This window comes from Dermochelys coriacea, chromosome 1, assembly GCF_009764565.3.
Source record: "Dermochelys coriacea isolate rDerCor1 chromosome 1, rDerCor1.pri.v4, whole genome shotgun sequence".
Classification (NCBI taxonomy): domain Eukaryota; kingdom Metazoa; phylum Chordata; order Testudines; family Dermochelyidae; genus Dermochelys; species Dermochelys coriacea.
Window position 1 is genome coordinate 279,496,042 of NC_050068.2, and position 18,727 is coordinate 279,514,768.

An 18,727-nucleotide genomic window follows, 5' to 3' on the forward strand; every position below is an offset into this window, starting at 1 on the left:
ACAGCATGGGACAATGTAAAGTGGCTTTTATAGCGCTGCTCTATTGAATTCCAGCAACATGCAGCAACCCATTAGCTGTTTCTCTCCCCCACTTCTCTTTGTGGAGATACTTAGCAGCTATTTCATTTTTTCCCTTCCCACTGAAGCTGAGTTGCAGAAATATGAAGCAGCCAACCCTAGCTGGGTAGAGGGGTGAAAAGAGATGCTGAATAGAGACTTCAAGGAAGATGAACACTAAGGAGGAAGAGACATTGGGAGTGAGACTTCAAGAGAGGACAAAAAGTAGCAGAATCAGCCTGCAGAATGATATTTCTCAATTCCACCCAAACATAACTGATATTTGTCCACCATAAGCATACCATTCTGTTAGGGATTGGGGATTAGGGAGATGATTCTTCAGAGCTATCCCAAACTTCATTGATTAATTTTATATACAGGGTGGAGCCTTGTTGTTTGTTCCATGCATACTTTCAACATTAAGTTGTCCAGACAAATGGGGCCTCGGAGGGCTGCTGTGCATCTGCAGATTTTGTGTGCTCTCTGGTGAATTTTAGCAACGTGCTCTGGCTGGCTGAGTAGAGGGTTGGGAGGCAGGGACTTCAGAGTTCTGAAGTTCCACATGTCCTTCAGGTGTCAGTGCCAAACACAGGTTGATCATTCATGTTTACATTTCTTCCCTTATCATTTGTATATACAATACTAAAGACTTAAAATTCCATCTCTCCTAATGGAGATTCCTTGCTCTGAAGGTTGAATTCTATTGAATAGCGCCAACTTCCTGTAAAAAAGACCCAGTACATAAATAACCACAATTTACACACCTAGTTACTCTAAAACACAACTAATGCACAGTTTAACAGGGCACATATCTTCTATTTCCTTTGTTTACTAGTATCCCTGAATCTCATGTTATTTACGTTAAAATGCCTGTAATATTTTGTCTTTTAATTGCTGACAGATTTGTTTGAAAAATGCTTCAGGCAGTTTCTACATTATATGATAAGTAATGGATGAATACTGTTGTTTCTCTCCCTGCAGCGCCTATCAAATGGCTCTATAGACTCAAATGATGAAGCCAGTCAAGTGGTGGAACTACAGGAACTGCTCGAAAAGCAAAATTATGAAATGGCACAAATGAAGGAACGTTTGGCTGCACTATCTTCCCGAGTGGGGGAGGTAGAGCAGGAAGCAGAAACTGCCAGGAAGGATCTAATTAAAACAGAAGAAATGAACAGTAAATATCAAAGGGACATTAGAGAGGTAAGATGGTTCACCACACTTTCACCTCAAACTTTTCAACAAGCTGTGCATAGGGTATTTGACATGAGCCAAGCTGGGTCACTCAACATGGCAATCAAGGTTAGCACTGACAGAAATCTTGGAAGTATGTTACACAAAGTTTAATCTTTAAAAAAACGAAAAGCACCCAAAATTATTTGAAATCTTTTTACAAAATATCATTCACAAAAACAAAAGTGTGTGTGTGTGTGTCTCCTCTCAATAAATCTATGTTTCCTCCTCTGCAAATTCCCATACGTGTCGGACATCCCCTCCACTGAAATATTTGTCCCTGCTCCTTATCTGCTCTCCTCATATATTTGTGACCCCCTCTTTTATAGCCTTCCAGATGATATCATGTCTCCAGGCTCAGATTTGCACTGAATCTGCTGAGTATCTTCTCAAAAACATGCAAAGAGGAAAAATCACTTCACTTCCCACCCTCAGGCACGTACAACTGTCTGGCCATTCAATTCAGAATCTGATAAAATTGCCTTCTCTGCTTTCAAAATCCTTCATGGAATTTTCTTCCTATCTCATAGTCCTTTTCTCTCTCTTTCCCTACTTCTTTTCGCTCCTCTGTTTCTTCACATGTTCTTGCCACTCTTCATGCAAGAGACTGCTCCTTTGCAGCTCCAGCTCCATGACACAGCCTTTCTGTGTTTCTCAATCTCTTTTAAAATCTCAAATTAAAACATGTTTTATACAGTTTAACAAATTATATTGTCTCATTATGCCATTCTGATATCTCCCTATGTCCTTGTCCCCAACTGCTTCCTTTCCCCATCTGTGCTCTCTGACATTCCCTTTCTCAACTTCCTTCTCTCCTCTCTAGTGAAACATTCATGGTCTTCTGGACATCTTGAGTCCCATCTGCCAGCTTCCTTTCTAGCTGAAACAATGTGCCAATGTTCAAACAGACATGCTTCAACCTACAGCCTGTCCTTTTTACTCTAAACTCCAAACGTTAATTTACAGAGATAGAATCAAATTGGACTAAACTATCAAAAGCCAACTTTGCTAATATATATTTTTTCCAAAAGATATAAAGGTACCTGCTTGTGTGATCTAATTGGACAGCGGAAGAAACACTTTCCAATGCAGTGACTGAAGTATGCAGTGATAAATAGAGTCGACTGGTTTGTTACACTTAGGATAAGGGTTTTTTCCTCTCCTCCACCTATGTGGGAAGTAGAAATATCAAATAAAAGATGTTTTGACTAAATTCATTATTTATGTAAGGAAAAAATATAACTTTATTTTCTTTTAGGAATCAAGAAAAGGATATTCTAGATATTTGGTTTAACCTTTGTCTTAGGTCCAGATTCTGCCACCTTTACTTAGGTTGCATAGTACCTTACTCTTTATATAATCCCACTTATTTCAGTTAGACAACTTAGAAAGTAAAGAATACACAATATGAAGAGTAGCAGAATATATTTATTAATAAGTAATCTCAATGTTCCAAGATAATGTATCAACATTTAAATCCTTCTAAAAACCAGACAAGATTTTGAAGCTAAAACAATTCTCTGCAGGCAGTGAAATTCATTGACATAGATTTCTGAGTCTAATAGAAACCTTAAAATGAAATCCTGACCCCACAGAAGTCAATGGCAAACCCCCATTGACTTTAATAGGGTCAAGATTTCACCCTTAGTCTTCCAATAATTATGCATATTGCATATTAATTATATATTGCATAATCTTCCAGTTATATATATTGCATTGAGAGGAGACTATACCACAACTTATCAGAGTATTTAGGACTTATTTTTTATTCCTGATTCATAAATGTAAATTCTGTACAGTTAGTAATTTTCTGGGTAGTTCATCGTATATCGCCTCGCCATTTCACTTTGAAATAGGGAGAGATAAACTCCAAGGTAACATGTTAAAATGTTTCTGTTGTTTCACAGTAGAACAGAATCTGTTGTATCTCACCATTGTGCTCCTCTGATTGAGTTACATATTGGGCCAAATCCTGAAGTGTTTACTCATTTTGACTCAGTCCTTAGTCAGGCCAAAACTCTCATTAACCTCAGAGGGAATTTTGCCTGAGTAAGGCCTGAATAAAACATTCCTAAGAGCTTCAGAATTTGACCATTTTGATCCCCGATACTCTGTTTACTGATGCAATTATCATATATCGGGGGTAGCCATGTTAGTCTGTATCCATAAAAACAACAAGGAGTCCGGTGGCTCCTTAAAGACTAACAGATTTATTTGGGCATAAGCTTTCGTGGTTAAAAACCCACTTCTTCAGATGCATCCCTGGGGTCAGCCACATTGGCCACTGCAGAAGTCACAGAGGTCGTGGAAAGTCATGGAATCCATGACTTCCGTGACCTCTGTATCAGACATGGAACCCTAATTATTATGCATACACACAAAGCGGGGGGAAGCAAATGGAGGTTGTATATGCAACCTGAATTCTGTCATTTCCTAGCTTTTGAGTGCCTGACTTTGAAACCTTGATAATGTTTTAATTTGGGGATTTTGTGTAAATAATTCTTGTAAACATTTATCCATTGCAATGTCAATGTGAGTAACAATGTATTGTAAGAAACTGTTCTCACCAGAGTCTCTAATGGACCACTTCCTAGTCAAAGTTTAGAACCAGTACTCCATCCTCATCCTCCTTGATGCATCAGCCACTTTGACACAGTCAATCATGTTCTCCTTCTTGTCCTCATGTGGCTTCCATGATTCTGTCCTCTTCTGGTTCTCTTCATACCTCTCTAATTGCTTCTTAAATATGTCCTCCAGAGGATCCTTCTCATGTCCCCTGTTCAACTTTCTGTGGGGTTCCATAGGCTCCATCCTTGGACATCTAGCTCTCAGCTCAAACTCAATATGGCTAAAACAGAATTCTTATTATTTTTCAGCCCACCTCCCATAATGCCCCACGCTTAGGAGGAGCTCCCTGTAAACATCCACAAAGCTATCTCATTATCCTCCTTGAAATCGTTCCTTAACACTTTTCTTTGTCATGATGCCTACAAAATATTTGTCAACCATCAGGCTGCTGCTGTTCTGTGACCACAGCTTATCATTCTGACAAGTGTTGTTTCATTGTTTCCTTGTACTCCCCATCTATCTGTCTGTATCGATCTGTTGTCTTCTGTCTCAAGGCTGTCCTTTTGTTCTGTGGGTTCTTGGTCTGTGATTAGGGCTCCTAGGAGTGACTGTAGTATAAATAATAATAATAATAATAATTAATAATAAGATACAGGTAATGCAGTCACAATCCAAAGAAAAAATTAAAAAGTGTTACATCTGGAAGTTTCTTATTGGAAAATCTTGCATCTCATGCTGGTCAATTCACTCTTGGCATAACCAAGAGAGATAAGAGTCATGTGGTTTGAGAGACATTTTCCCATTCACTGTAAATTACAGGATTTTTTATACTTCACGTCAATATGTAAGAAAACTACTGGAACATATATATATATATATATATATATATATATATATTTCATTTTAGTGTATCCAAGGTATACACAGGCCTTCTACCTGTGATATAATTGTTCGTTCTTTCTTTCTATTGTTTCCTTCCTTTTCTGATAGTTGTTTACTGTGAACATTTCTAGATAACTGTTTTAGCATTCATAGTTGATAGAGAGAAGCTGTTTCCTTTTGACTTTTGAACATCTAGCATAAATGTAGACATTGTACCTACAACTTGAAAATCAGTTCTGTTATGTGAATCAGTGAAGCCAGTGAATAAAAGGCAAAATCAAATATCAAGGGATTCCACTCTTTAGTGGTCAACATATTTTACTTCAAAGGGAATAACTGTTTTGAAGTACAAAATGTGGAACATTATTACTCTATCCCACTATTTCCTGTATCAGCATTGCCCTTCTCACCCTGTATTATCCGTTTGCTCCTCTCTTTAGATGACAAGAAAGCAATCTCTTCACAGACCCCTTTATGCTTTGCTTCGAAAATGCCATCAGTTGTCAGTGGGTAGTAAGAGAAAGGAAGCAGCTGTCGGAGGTGCCTTAAAGAAGTACTCAGTGTGAGGGTTGGCATGAGCAGGCAACATCCCAGTGAACCTGCAGGGAAAAATGATTTCAGTAGCAGCTTCTTCCTTCTTGCAGGGCTTCTCTTCCAGTATTGCCAACCATGAGCATTTAAAACTCTTGAAAAGAAAAGGAGTACTTGTGGCACCTTAGAGACTAACAAATTTATTAGAGCATAAGCTTTCGTGAGCTACAGCTCACTTCATCAGATGCATTTGGTGGAAAAACAGAGAAGAGATTTATATACACACACACAGAGAACATGAAACAATGGGTTTATCATATACACTGTAAGGAGAGTGATCACTTAGATAATAGATAGATAAGATAAACCATCACCAACAGCAGGGGGGGAAGGAGGAAAACCTTTCATGGTGACAAGCAGGTAGGCTAATTCCAGCAGTTAACAAGAATATCAGAGGAACAGTGGGGGGTGGGGTGGGAGGGAGAAATACCATGGGGAAATAGTTTTACTTTGTGTAATGACTCATCCATTCCCAGTCTCTATTCAAGCCTAAGTTAATTGTATCCAGTTTGCAAATTAATTCCAATTCAGCAGTCTCTCGTTGGAGTCTGTTTTTGAAGCTTTTTTGTTGAAGTATAGCCACTCTTAGGTCTGTGATCGAGTGACCAGAGAGATTGAAGTGTTCTCCAACTGGTTTTTGAATGTTATAATTCTTGACGTCTGATTTGTGTCCATTCATTCTTTTACGTAGAGACTGTCCAGTTTGGCCAATGTACATGGCAGAGGGGCATTGCTGGCACATGATGGCATATATCACATTGGTAGATGCGCAGGTGAACGAGCCTCTGATAGTGTGGCTGATGTGATTAGGCCCTATGATGGTATCCCCTGAATAGATATGTGGACAGAGTTGGCAACGTGCTTTGTTGCAAGGATAGGTTCCTGGGTTAGTGGTTCTGTTGTGTGGTGTGTGGTTGCTGGTGAGTATTTGCTTCAGATTGGGGGGCTGTCTGTAAGCAAGGACTGGTCTGTCTCCCAAGATCTGAGAGAGCGATGGCTCGTCCTTCAGGATAGGTTGTAGATCCTTGATGATGCGTTGGAGGGGTTTTAGTTGGGGGCTGAAGGTGATGGCTAGTGGCGTTCTGTTGTTTTCTTTGTTGGGCCTGTCCTGTAGTAGGTGACTTCTGGGTACTCTTCTGGCTCTGTCAATCTGTTTCTTCACTTCAGCAGGTGGGTACTGTAGTTGTAGGAATGCATGATAGAGATCTTGTAGGTGTTTGTCTCTGTCTGAGGGGTTGGAGCAAATGCGGTTATATCGTAGCGCTTGGCTGTAGACAATGGATCGAGTGGTATGATCTGGATGAAAGCTAGAGGCATGTAGGTAGGAATAGCGGTCAGTAGGTTTCCGATATAGGGTGGTGTTTATGTGACCATCGCTTATTAGCACCGTAGTGTCCAGGAAGTGGATCTCTTGTGTGGACTGGTCCAGGCTGAGGTTGATGGTGGGATGGAAATTGTTGAAATCATGGTGGAATTCCTCAAGAGCTTCTTTTCCATGGGTCCAGATGATGAAGATGTCATCAATGTAGCGCAAGTAGAGTAGGGGCATTAGGGAACGAGAGCTGAGGAAGCGTTGTTCTAAGACTGCTTCCGCCGACGTGCACGAGCTGAAATTGTGGAAAAGCAGCATCGCTTACCCCATAACCTCAGCCATGCAGAACACAGTGCCATCCACAGCCTCAGAAACAACTCTGACATCATAATCAAAAAGGCTGACAAAGGAGGTGCTGTCGTCATCATGAATAGGTCAGAGTATGAACAAGAGGCTACTAGGCAGCTCTCCAACACCACTTTCTACAAGCCATTACCCTCTGATCCCACTGAGAGTTACCAAAAGAAACTACAGCATTTGCTCAAGAAACTCCCTGAAAAAGCACAAGAACAAATCCGCACAGACACACCCCTGGAGCCAGGACCTGGGGTATTCTATCTGCTACCCAAGATCCATAAACCTGGAAATCCTGGACGCCCCATCATCTCAGGCATTGGCACCCTGACAGCAGGATTGTCTGGCTATGTAGACTCCCTCCTCAGGCCCTTCGTTACCAGCACTCCCAGCTATCTTCAAGACACCACCGATTTCCTGAGGAAACTACAGTCCATTGGTGATCTTCCTAAAAACACCATCCTAGCCACTATGGATGTAGAAGCCCTCTACACCAACATTCCACACAAAGATGGACTACAAGCCGTCAGGAACAGTATCCCCGATACTGTCACGGCTAACCTGGTGGCAGAACTTTGTGACTTTGTCCTGACCCATAACTATTTCACATTTGGTGACAATGTATACCTTCAAATCAGCGGCACTGCGATGGGTACCCGCATGGCCCCACAGTATGCCAACATTTTTATGGCTGACTTAGAACAACGCTTCCTCAGCTCTCGTTCCCTAATGCCCCTACTCTACTTGCGCTACATTGATGACATCTTCATCATCTGGACCCATGGAAAAGAAGCTCTTGAGGAATTCCACCATGATTTCAACAATTTCCATCCCACCATCAACCTCAGCCTGGACCAGTCCACATAAGAGATCCACTTCCTGGACACTACGGTGCTAATAAGCGATGGTCACATAAACACCACCCTATATCGGAAACCTACTGACCGCTATTCCTACCTACATGCCTCTAGCTTTCATCCAGATCATACCACTCGATCCATTGTCTACAGCCAAGCGCTACGATATAACCGCATTTGCTCCAACCCCTCAGACAGAGACAAACACCTACAAGATCTCTATCATGCATTCCTACAACTACAGTACCCACCTGCTGAAGTGAAGAAACAGATTGACAGAGCCAGAAGAGTACCCAGAAGTCACCTACTACAGGACAGGCCCAACAAAGAAAACAACAGAACGCCACTAGCCATCACCTTCAGCCCCCAACTAAAACCCCTCCAACGCATCATCAAGGATCTACAACCTATCCTGAAGGACGAGCCATCGCTCTCTCAGATCTTGGGAGACAGACCAGTCCTTGCTTACAGACAGCCCCCCAATCTGAAGCAAATACTCACCAGCAACCACACACCACACAACAGAACCACTAACCCAGGAACCTATCCTTGCAACAAAGCCCGTTGCCAACTCTGTCCACATATCTATTCAGGGGATACCATCATAGGGCCTAATCACATCAGCCACACTATCAGAGGCTCGTTCACCTGCGCATCTACCAATGTGATATATGCCATCATGTGCCAGCAATGCCCCTCTGCCATGTACATTGGCCAAACTGGACAGTCTCTACGTAAAAGAATGAATGGACACAAATCAGACGTCAAGAATTATAACATTCAAAAACCAGTTGGAGAACACTTCAATCTCTCTGGTCACTCGATCACAGACCTAAGAGTGGCTATACTTCAACAAAAAAGCTTCAAAAACAGACTCCAACGAGAGACTGCTGAATTGGAATTAATTTGCAAACTGGATACAATTAACTTAGGCTTGAATAGAGACTGGGAATGGATGAGTCATTACACAAAGTAAAACTATTTCCCCATGGTATTTCTCCCTCCCACCCCACCCCCCACTGTTCCTCTGATATTCTTGTTAACTGCTGGAATTAGCCTACCTGCTTGTCACCATGAAAGGTTTTCCTCCTTCCCCCCCTGCTGTTGGTGATGGCTTATTTTAAGTGATCACTCTCCTTACAGTGTATATGATAAACCCATTGTTTCATGTTCTCTGTGTGTGTGTATATAAATCTCTCCTCTGTTTTTTCCACCAAATGCATCCGATGAAGTGAGCTGTAGCTCACGAAAGCTTATGCTCTAATAAATTTGTTAGTCTCTAAGGTGCCACAAGTACTCCTTTTCTTTTTGCGAATACAGACTAACACGGCTGCTACTCTGAAACCTAAAACTCTTGAGTCAGCCTCCGCAAAATCATCAGATTGACTTAGAAATCATGGTATTTTAAAACCATGTTGTACAGTTTGGTTCTTTTTATTTGTTGTCTTGTTTTTCCCTGCTTTTATGTTTCATATTTTCATGTTTTTCTCAGCAAACATAAGGACTAGAAACTTATTTTTTTAAAAAAGCTTCAGATTCTCAAGTATTTACACAACTACAAGAGCTGGGACTTGAGGAAAAGAGCAAATATCACAAAGATGTCAATAAAATCAGAATTGTTGACAACTGAGCCTTCTGCCCTAACTGGGTTGCCCACAACAGGTCCCTTTGTCTCTCCAGGATATTCCTGGCAAACACAATAGCCCTGTTAGAGTTGGTCAAAATGTTTTAATCAGAAAAACAGTTCATGGCACAACAACTATATTTACAACTAAATTAAATTTTGGTGAAATACGATGTTTTGTCAAAGTCAAAACCTTGCATGAAATGAGCTAGAGCAATGTCTAGGGTACTGGCCCATGATGTGGGTGAGCCAGTTTCAAGGCTCCCTGATTCAGAGCAATCTGAGATTAAAACTCTCTTCTACCTAATTTACAGCAGAGTTTTCCATTTCCACTCAGGCAGAGAAGGTACTTCAACTTGTCACTCCCACATCCCATGCCGGTTCCCTAATGGCCACCCACATACACACCCAAATGCAGTACAAAAACAAATTTCAAAACCACAAAATTTGCCACAAAATGGAATTGTCATCTTCTAGTCAGCTCTAGTTCTGACTCCCTTCTGCTCCTTTCCTTTCTGTGTCCCCTCCACACTTCCCCATCTTTAAGGAGGAGCATCAGAGTCTATTTTTTCTCCACCCAAATGGCTCTTTAAAGAAGTCACCTACTACAGACTACTGCCTATTCAAACCTGAAAGGATCTTCACAAGAGCACAGTGTACTCCCGACTTTCTGAATAGCATGTGCGGGGGGGGGGGGCGCGCTGATTTTGTTCCTATAATCAAGTGGGTGGGAACCGTTCAGTTGATAGGATGGCCACCCCTGCTGCCGTCCTCCTTCTCGCAGACCTGGCCAGGAATCTCTGCTCTGCCCACTCACTCTCTCTTGTGACAGCGGGGCTGCAGAGGGCTCCCATGGCTGCTGCAGGGCCAGTGACATCTGATCTCAGCAGGCGCAAGGTGCTGGTGGGAGGCTGCAGGCCTGGTGGGGCAGAGCAGAGTTTTGGCCAGCAGTCTGTGCTCCGGGGACAAGGAAGGAATTCAGATAAAGCAGAGGTCTGGATAATAGGGTTTTGGATAAACGGGCGTGTACTGTATTATTTATTTATTTATTTGTTTATTCAGTTATTATTTCACTTATATTGCAGTTTCATCTAGATGCTTTAGCCAGGGTTGGAGCTCCATTGTGCTAGGCACTGTATAATACAGTAAATGATAGTCCATGTCCCAAAGATCTTACAGTACATGCATCAGAGAGCAGCTGAAACAGCAAACATCCTGGTTCAGCTACCAGCCATTGGCTTTACTGAGTACAGGAGATGTATCTACCTTAATCACAGTGGTTACAGAACAATAGCTACACAGCTCCTGAGGTTTTATTGTAACTGCATATTAGGGTTTGTGGCATGTTTCTCCTTCCTTGTGCTCAATCACACCTCTTTTTTTTTTTTTTGAATAATCGCAGTTGGGTATGTGTGGGCTGCAGCCTGTCTCTCAGAAGACCTTTTTAGGAGTGCCCCCCAAGGAAATTGTTGGAGTCATGGCTCCAGGCCCCTTCTGCAGGACTCTGATTGTGGGAGGCTCAGTGGGATGGTATATTCCCTACCTTCCCTTTCTCTGTATACATCAGAGAGGAGACAAGGAGACAAGCCTGTGGGTGGGAGATGTGTCTCGTGGTAGAAAGAGCTTGACTGTAGAAAAAATGAGGTTCCATTTGGAGATTTGAGTTCATTCAACTCAAACCATCATGTAAATATGCAGGTATTCGCTCAATGCCAACCTTTATGAACTTAATCTACAGGAATCCATTTGCAAACAATATCTCTACTGATTCTGAAGGGTTCATGCAGTCTTAGTATATATAACCTCCCACACATACTCTTCTCCTGGCAAATTAAAGAATTAGGTTTGATTGATGTCACTAAATACTCACAGTAGGGTTTAGATTCACAGTGAGTCAAGTTAGCCAGTTCTGGACCCCGGTGCAGTGGATTTCAGTATTGGCCTTTATCACCTCCTCTTGTAATAGACTTACAATATATTAAAGCACATCAGCTTTCTTGATCAGCGGCATATAACTTTTATAGTACTGCTATAGATGTTCAGTTTTGATATATGAAGTGGATTCTTTTCCTTTGTCTTCATGTCTGAGTTATTTAAAAAGTAAGCAAGCTAATGTTGGGTTCTTTGTTATTTGGTATCACACATACCAAAATGCAGATACCTAGGAAAAAACAGACAAGTTGAGAAATCTTCAGTTTTTCCTGAATGTTTTTCTGAACTATATATTTAACTATATTATTGGGTGGCATTTAATTCTGCTATAGACATTTTTAGGTGGTTTATTTATATGAAGACATATTAATCCAAAGGGGAAAAAATGCTCCCTACAGAAAATAGGAAAATCACTTCCTCTGCATATTTTTTGCAGCTCTGTCTACAGTTAACACAAACATTAAGCAGACATCTAAACTAAATGATATTTGAAATACGTGTTTTTTTCATTTTAGGCTATGGCACAGAAAGAAGATATGGAAGAAAGAATTACTACCCTTGAGAAGCGGTATCTCAGTGCACAGAGGGAATCCACCTCCATACATGACATGAATGATAAACTGGAAAATGAACTGGCAAATAAGGAGGCCATCTTGCGTCAGGTTCAGTATCTGTGGAGCAGCTCTCTTCATGCAGATTTGAAGTTAACACTAAGAAAAAAGAGTCCTGAAGTTGTGGTAGAAGGTTTCTATTAAAGTAGGCCAAGTTTCTCATTCTAAATCAACCATATCAGAGCATGGACAAAATTGCCTTAAAGAAAATCAGGCAGGTCAAAGTCTGTAAGGTTCACATTAGCTACAAGAATCGTAAATAGCAAAACCAATTTGTCCACTCAGCTCTGTGAGGTATCTGTGCTGAGTTATGTATCCCTGTGGTGTCCTGCACCTGTGCACATCAAATCACATGAGCTAAGCAAACAATGATCAGTTTGTTCCCCATGTTTACTTGGATATTGTTGGTCACATAAATGTGAATAAAAATGATATATTTTAAAAGAAAGATTATTCCACCAAATACTGGTCATTTGCAGAAAATGGGTTTTAATAAATGAAAATATTTTAATAATGCATGGATGACACAGATAATTGTGTCATCCATGCATCTTCATTTTAAAAAGGTTTACAAGGATGAGATAGTTTTCTTTCATGTCATATTTTTTTCTGCGATTGTTGCAAAACCTGAAATCCACAGTTGAAATAAGGGGACTCCAAAGCCCATCATTTAGAACTTATTCAAATTTATGGATTCTAGAGCTAAAAAAAAGCTCTTAGAATCCTTAGGGTTTGTTTATCCTATAGGAAGGGAAGTTTTCTAGTAATTCAGTCAGGAGACTTGAAGTCAGAACTTACAGGTTCTATTCCTGATTCTTTCGCTGGCTCAGTACAACCTTGCGTTATTTGGTTATAACCTCACATGCACAGGATTTAAATTTCTGTAAAATTTGTGTAGATACCTCACAGGGGTGCTGTGAGGCATTATTAATTATTATATATCAATATTTATTGTCATCAGGTGCTATACAGGAGAGAGGGCACAAGTACTTTTGAGTACCAGAACCCTCAAATTGCTTCTGGTTGTAGTCTGTCAAACTCAAAGTGATTTGAGTTTGACAGAATAATCCTAGTTATGTGCCAACTAGGTCATTTGCAATTAAGTTTGTGAAACAACAAAAACTTTGGGTCTGATTCTCCTTTGTGGCTGAAATACACACTGCATAGGGTGGTTGAGGAAGGGGTGGGGGCAAAAATGGTATTGCCTTCCGGTATAAATTAGAGCAGCCTCAGAGTTGCTCTTACATATGCTTCAACAGATGAAAGTCAGTTGATGCAGTGAAGGTCTGCCTCAACCCTTGTTCTCCTGGGAATTCCCCAGCACATCAGATTCTGTAACGGTGGCTGGCTTAGAACTATTCAACTAGCCATGCTCGGGTGGGAAATGAGGTACAAGAGAGATCTGCTACCTTTAAGGCCCATTTACACAACCATAGTGCTATAAAGGGGCCATAGGGCAATAGAGAATCAAGTCCTTTGTCTGACCAGTGGATCAGATGAATGGAGGACATTGCTTATAGTTTCAGGTAAGGATTACAATATGGATAGAAAACTGTAATGCAGAACTATGTATATTGTTTAAATTTTGGAGAAGTGAGTTTCTTTTTCTCCCTTAATAGACAACAAAGGTTTATTCTTTAATTTTTCAAATGTCTTATCGTAAACAGTATATAATGCAAAAGAAAAAAAAGAGCTCCCTCCATTATAAGGCACTTTGAGAATACCTTGATAACTAAATTGTCCTCTAATTGAGTGAAACCCCATTAAAATAAAAATATTAATGTTCATTGATGAGAATGAAAGGATCAAAACCAAAACTTTTTGGATTCTATTTTGAAAGTTGCTTGAATACAGTCATTAATTTTCCTCTTTAACCGTAAGAACAATAGATGAAAGCGCAAGATACCTATATCAGCTGTTAGTTTTTTTATTAGCAATTTAAGTAGTTTTACAATATGCATAAATTGCCTACAGAGAATAGTAAGTATTGATAATTGTGCTACATAAAAGCAGGCTTAGAATACATTTGCAGCATTGCAACACCAACAAAATACATTTTAAACCTTATTACCAGTCAGAGGATTAAAATATCACTACAAAAGATTACAATATTTACAGCATGCTCTTGTTAGTCCCACCCTAAATTCATTGGAAGGGGACAATTAATACTAAGTGAAATCATATTCATTTTGTATGTTTTATAGGGCAGGAAATGCCCTACTTATGAAAAGAAAACTGAAAGGCCCACCCTTTTTTTTCCTCTCTGTACTTCTCTTTCACTGATTATCAAAGGTTCAGTAATTCCATTTACATAAAACAAATTCACAACAAAAAATTAACTGTGCAGCATTAACAAATAGCTGACAGGAACTGATAATGGATGTCCTTAGATGCGTAACCAGTGCTGATTTCATCATCACACTAATGGTATGTTATTGGCATCAATCTGTTTCAACAATTTTTTAGCAAATGTATCCTTCTAAAACATGTACTTCTTCCCAGTCTCTTACGCTCTTATTTTTGCAGTAGAGATGATGTTTGTATCTGTGGCTTTCAAAACTCTGATTTTATTGGCACAAGTGCTATCTTTTTTTCCTTGGCTGGCACTAATAGCACACAGATCAGAGGGAAAGGAATGTTTGTTCATCTTCATACTTTACAGATTACAACTTCTTTACTTGGCCTTGATATGAAATCCTTAGTCCTCATATCAGTCATAGCGTAAAAGGCCCGCACAGTTCCATACTCGGATTAATCCTTTTCACAAACTCTCTTGCAAGCTGGAGAGCATCTGTGTCTGAACCCAGTTGGAGTGCCCGCCTCAGAAAGTCCCGCAAGAATTGCAGTCATTTCTTAATTCTGCCTTTTTATATTTTCTGTTTTCATCTCTGGGTTTCAGATGGAAGAAAAAAACAGACAGCTGCAAGAACGTCTTGAGCTCGCTGAACAGAAGCTGCAACAGACAATGCGGAAGGCTGAGACCTTGCCTGAAGTGGAGGCTGAACTGGCTCAGAGAATTGCAGCACTGACGAAGGTACTGCACTGAGAAATAGGTTCATTTCAGAAATGTTTGGTTTAACTTTGGTTTAATACATTCTGTATTCCTCCCTACAACAACCATAACAAAAAAGGACTTCATTTCAACCTCATAAGAAATGCGGGGAAAATATGCTGTGTAGATGCACGGTAAGCAAATGTTAATTATGTAACATAAGTAATATTACCCTGCCTTAATTAATACCATTGATATAACTTGATATACCACATGCGTTGACTGTATTTCTCACAGTCTTTATTGGCAGGTGCAGTAATTACTCTTACTTTAGATTACATTATATTTAAAAAGATGTCATGGATTTCCAACAAATTAGTTAACGCATTTAGCTTTCAGATAAATAAACATTTCCCCTTTAACCCAAAAAATCAAGCTAGTAAATCATTTTTCCATAACGTTATTTACACCACATTAATTAGGAGAGACAGAATAATCATTTTCACCATTACAAATGACACAAAATTACAAAAATTTTCTTACTGGCTTTTGGGATGAGTGGTGTGTGACATAAACAAAGCCATCTTGAATATTGATTTTCTTTAATTGATTCTTTGTGGACTACAATTGATAAATCACAAGGAAAAATATTAAGCCTTAAAGGGACTAAATACAGTCTGGTTTCTCTGTTAGCAATTTATTGTACAACAGCTTTCGTGAAGAAAAACAATAAGACAAAAGTATGTTTTAAATTATGCAAAATTAACGTATTGTTCTCTACCACATTTTGCAGATGTGCATACAGTTAATGCTATAGTGTAGTTCAAGGTATTTTCAACTTCATTAGGACATGTTGTAATTCTCATAAAATCTTTAATCCTTCATATTTATAGTCGGATGAAAATGAAAAACTCCATACAGCACAGTATGTTATACATCATTTTGATTTATTTGAATTTTCCTTTCTCTGTCACTACAGAACATTGTACTAATTTTATTTGGGAACTAATTTTCATATTTTAACAGAATTCTAAAAAAAACTTTGTATTTGTCCCTTTTTATTGGGTCCTCAGTGCCTGGGTGGCTTATAGGGCTACCCTGACCATTGTGTAATTTAGTCAAGAAGGAAATAGAATATAATTTCTTTTACCTCATTAAGACAAAATCAGTATTTAATAATCAAGATTTTGTGCTGTCCACTTTAGGTATATGGGTTGGGAATCTGAAAGGGAACTGGAAATGCTGGAAAAAAGAAGATTCAACAAAAAGGAAGCTGCGTGAAATAACGAACAAACGTTACAGCATTTTGTAAAAATTATGGTGCACATGAATGAGGCATCCTTCTCAGCTTTAAGTTGTCCATCTGTGATTTATTCAGCAGATGACCTGACATTTTAATGCCCTTAGCAGAATATTGCTTTATATTTAAGATGAAATTTTCTTTTATAAATTCTCCAATATTTTAGGCACCAGTAGTTTTTCCTTCATCCTCAAGCATGTCTTTTGTTGCCACCATTTTTTTTCCTGAACAAACACTAACACTTAATATTGTGAGAACAATATCTCATCTCAGTCATGCAGGATACTCAGTATACTTCAGTGCAATATAGTCATTATTCTGATCATAAACATACTAAAACATACATTTTCATGTGCCTTTTTCACAATCTTTTATTTGATTTGATTAGAGGATCGTGAATAGAATGGACATTTCATCCAAAATGGCCTTCATCCAAGTTTTTTGTCCAAAGAGAAACTCTTCAAAGATATTTGGACTAAGTAATCTAAATAAGAGTTTCACTGTTCCAGGGGCTTGGTAGTGGCCATCATTCTATTGTATCGAACACTGGCAATGCATGAAGTTGGAGAAATTGCAGGCCGGTAAGCTGCAAGTAGGATGCTGAGCAAAGTCAGATTGATAGTCCACTACCGGCCAGGGATCAGAGTGCAGGCAGATATCAAGACAGAACACAGGAATAGGTGCCCAGGGCAGTGATGGATTTAGAGTTAGTGGGTCCCTGTGCGCAGCTTCATTTTTGCCCCCTTCCCTCCCCCATAAGGACTCAGCCAAGAAAAAGAACTTTCTCTCTTATCTCCCCCACCCCAACATTTTTCATTCTTTTTTTCCTTCATCCTCCTTGTATATTATAAGTAATGGGAAGAGATATCATTGCTCTCTATAAATATATCAGAAGGATAAATACCAGAGAGGGAGAGGAATTATTTAAGCTCAGTACCAATGTGGACACAAGAACAAATGGATATAAACTGGACATCAGGAAGTTTAGACTTGAAATTAGGCGAAGATTTCTAACCATCAGAGGAGTAATATTCTGGATCAGCCTTCCAAGGGGAGCAGTGGGGGCAAAAGATATATCTGGCTTCAAGACTAAGCTTGATAAGTTTATGGAGGGGATGGTATGTGGGATAGCCTAATTTTGGCAATTAATTGATCTTTGACTATTAGCGGTAAATATGCCCAATGGCCTGTGATGGGATGTTAGATGGGGTGGGTTCTGAGTTACTACAGAGAATTCTTTCCTGGGTGTCTGGTTGGTGAGTCTTGCCCACATGCTCAGGGTTTAGCTATCACCATATTTGGGGTCGGGAAGGAATTTTCCTCCAGGGTACATTGGCAGAGGCCCTGGGGGTTTTTCACCTTCCTCTGCAATGTGGGGCATGGGTCACGTTCTGGAGGAGTCTCTGCACCTTGAAGTCTTTAAATCACGATTTGAGGACTTCAGTAGCTCAGACATAGGTTGAGGATTTGTTACAGGTGGGTGAGATTTTGTGGCCTGCGTTGTGCAGAAAGTCAGACTAGACAATCATAATGGTCCCTCTGACCTTACAGTCTATGATTCTATGAAGTAAATGAAAATAAAGTGAGGTACCTTGATTGGGGCTGGGAGGCGGGGGGGGGGAGTTTGGGGCTGGGTGTGGACTCTGGGCTGGGGCACGGGGTTGGGGTGTGGAAGCGGGGCAGGAGGGTGGCTCTTACCTCGGGCGGCTCGGCTCCCAAAGCGATCAGCACATATACCCATCTGGCAGCGGCTCCTAGGTGGGGGAGGGACCAAGGGGTCTCTGCACTCTGCTGCCCGCAGGCGCCGCCCCCACAGCTCCTATTGGCCACAGTTCCCGGTCAATAGGAGCTTCAGAGTCGGCGCTCGGGGCAGAGGCAGCACGCAGAGACACACACACACACACACCCAGGAACCGCAGGGACATGCCTGCTGCTTCCAGGAGCGGCTCAGAGGGAGGGAGGCAGAGCGGACGTCTCTATGAGCCTCTTGCGGGGAGAGGGGTAGCAGGTCTCCATGTGCTGCCCAGGGTGTGCAGAGATGTGCCAGCAGCCGGCTGCTTCCAGGAGTGGCATGGGGCCACCGGCCATGGGACTCGGGGCAGGTTGTCAGAAGAGATTTGTCCTGCATTTTGGGGGCCACTGCATTATTTGTTTCCTGGTAAATCCGCTCCTGCCCAGGGGGCTTCTGGGATGGTTTGGAGGACCATCATATCTCAGTTGTTATGATTTCCTCTTTTCACTGCAGTTATCTCAGGGTAGTCACATGTGTTAACAACTGTCTCAGGATCTGCCCTATGGGGAAGATCTATGATAGACCCCAAGTTAAATCTGCTGTGAAGAAAAAGCTTTAGTCTCCGTGAATATCTGCACAAACCTTTATAGAAGATTCCATGATCCTCCCCTCCAACATGACC

General features: G+C 40.6%; 1 protein-coding gene across 1 annotated transcript in view; it reads left to right on the top strand.

The window, feature by feature from the left end:
• The window catches only part of PPFIA2 (PTPRF interacting protein alpha 2), a 617,899-nt gene that overhangs the window by 486,767 nt on the left and 112,405 nt on the right, over positions 1 to 18,727 (top strand). The window contains 3 exon segments of the mRNA XM_043492739.1: positions 1,039 to 1,260; positions 11,926 to 12,072; positions 14,921 to 15,055. Of these exon segments, the coding sequence (XP_043348674.1) occupies positions 1,039 to 1,260; positions 11,926 to 12,072; positions 14,921 to 15,055 (504 nt within the window).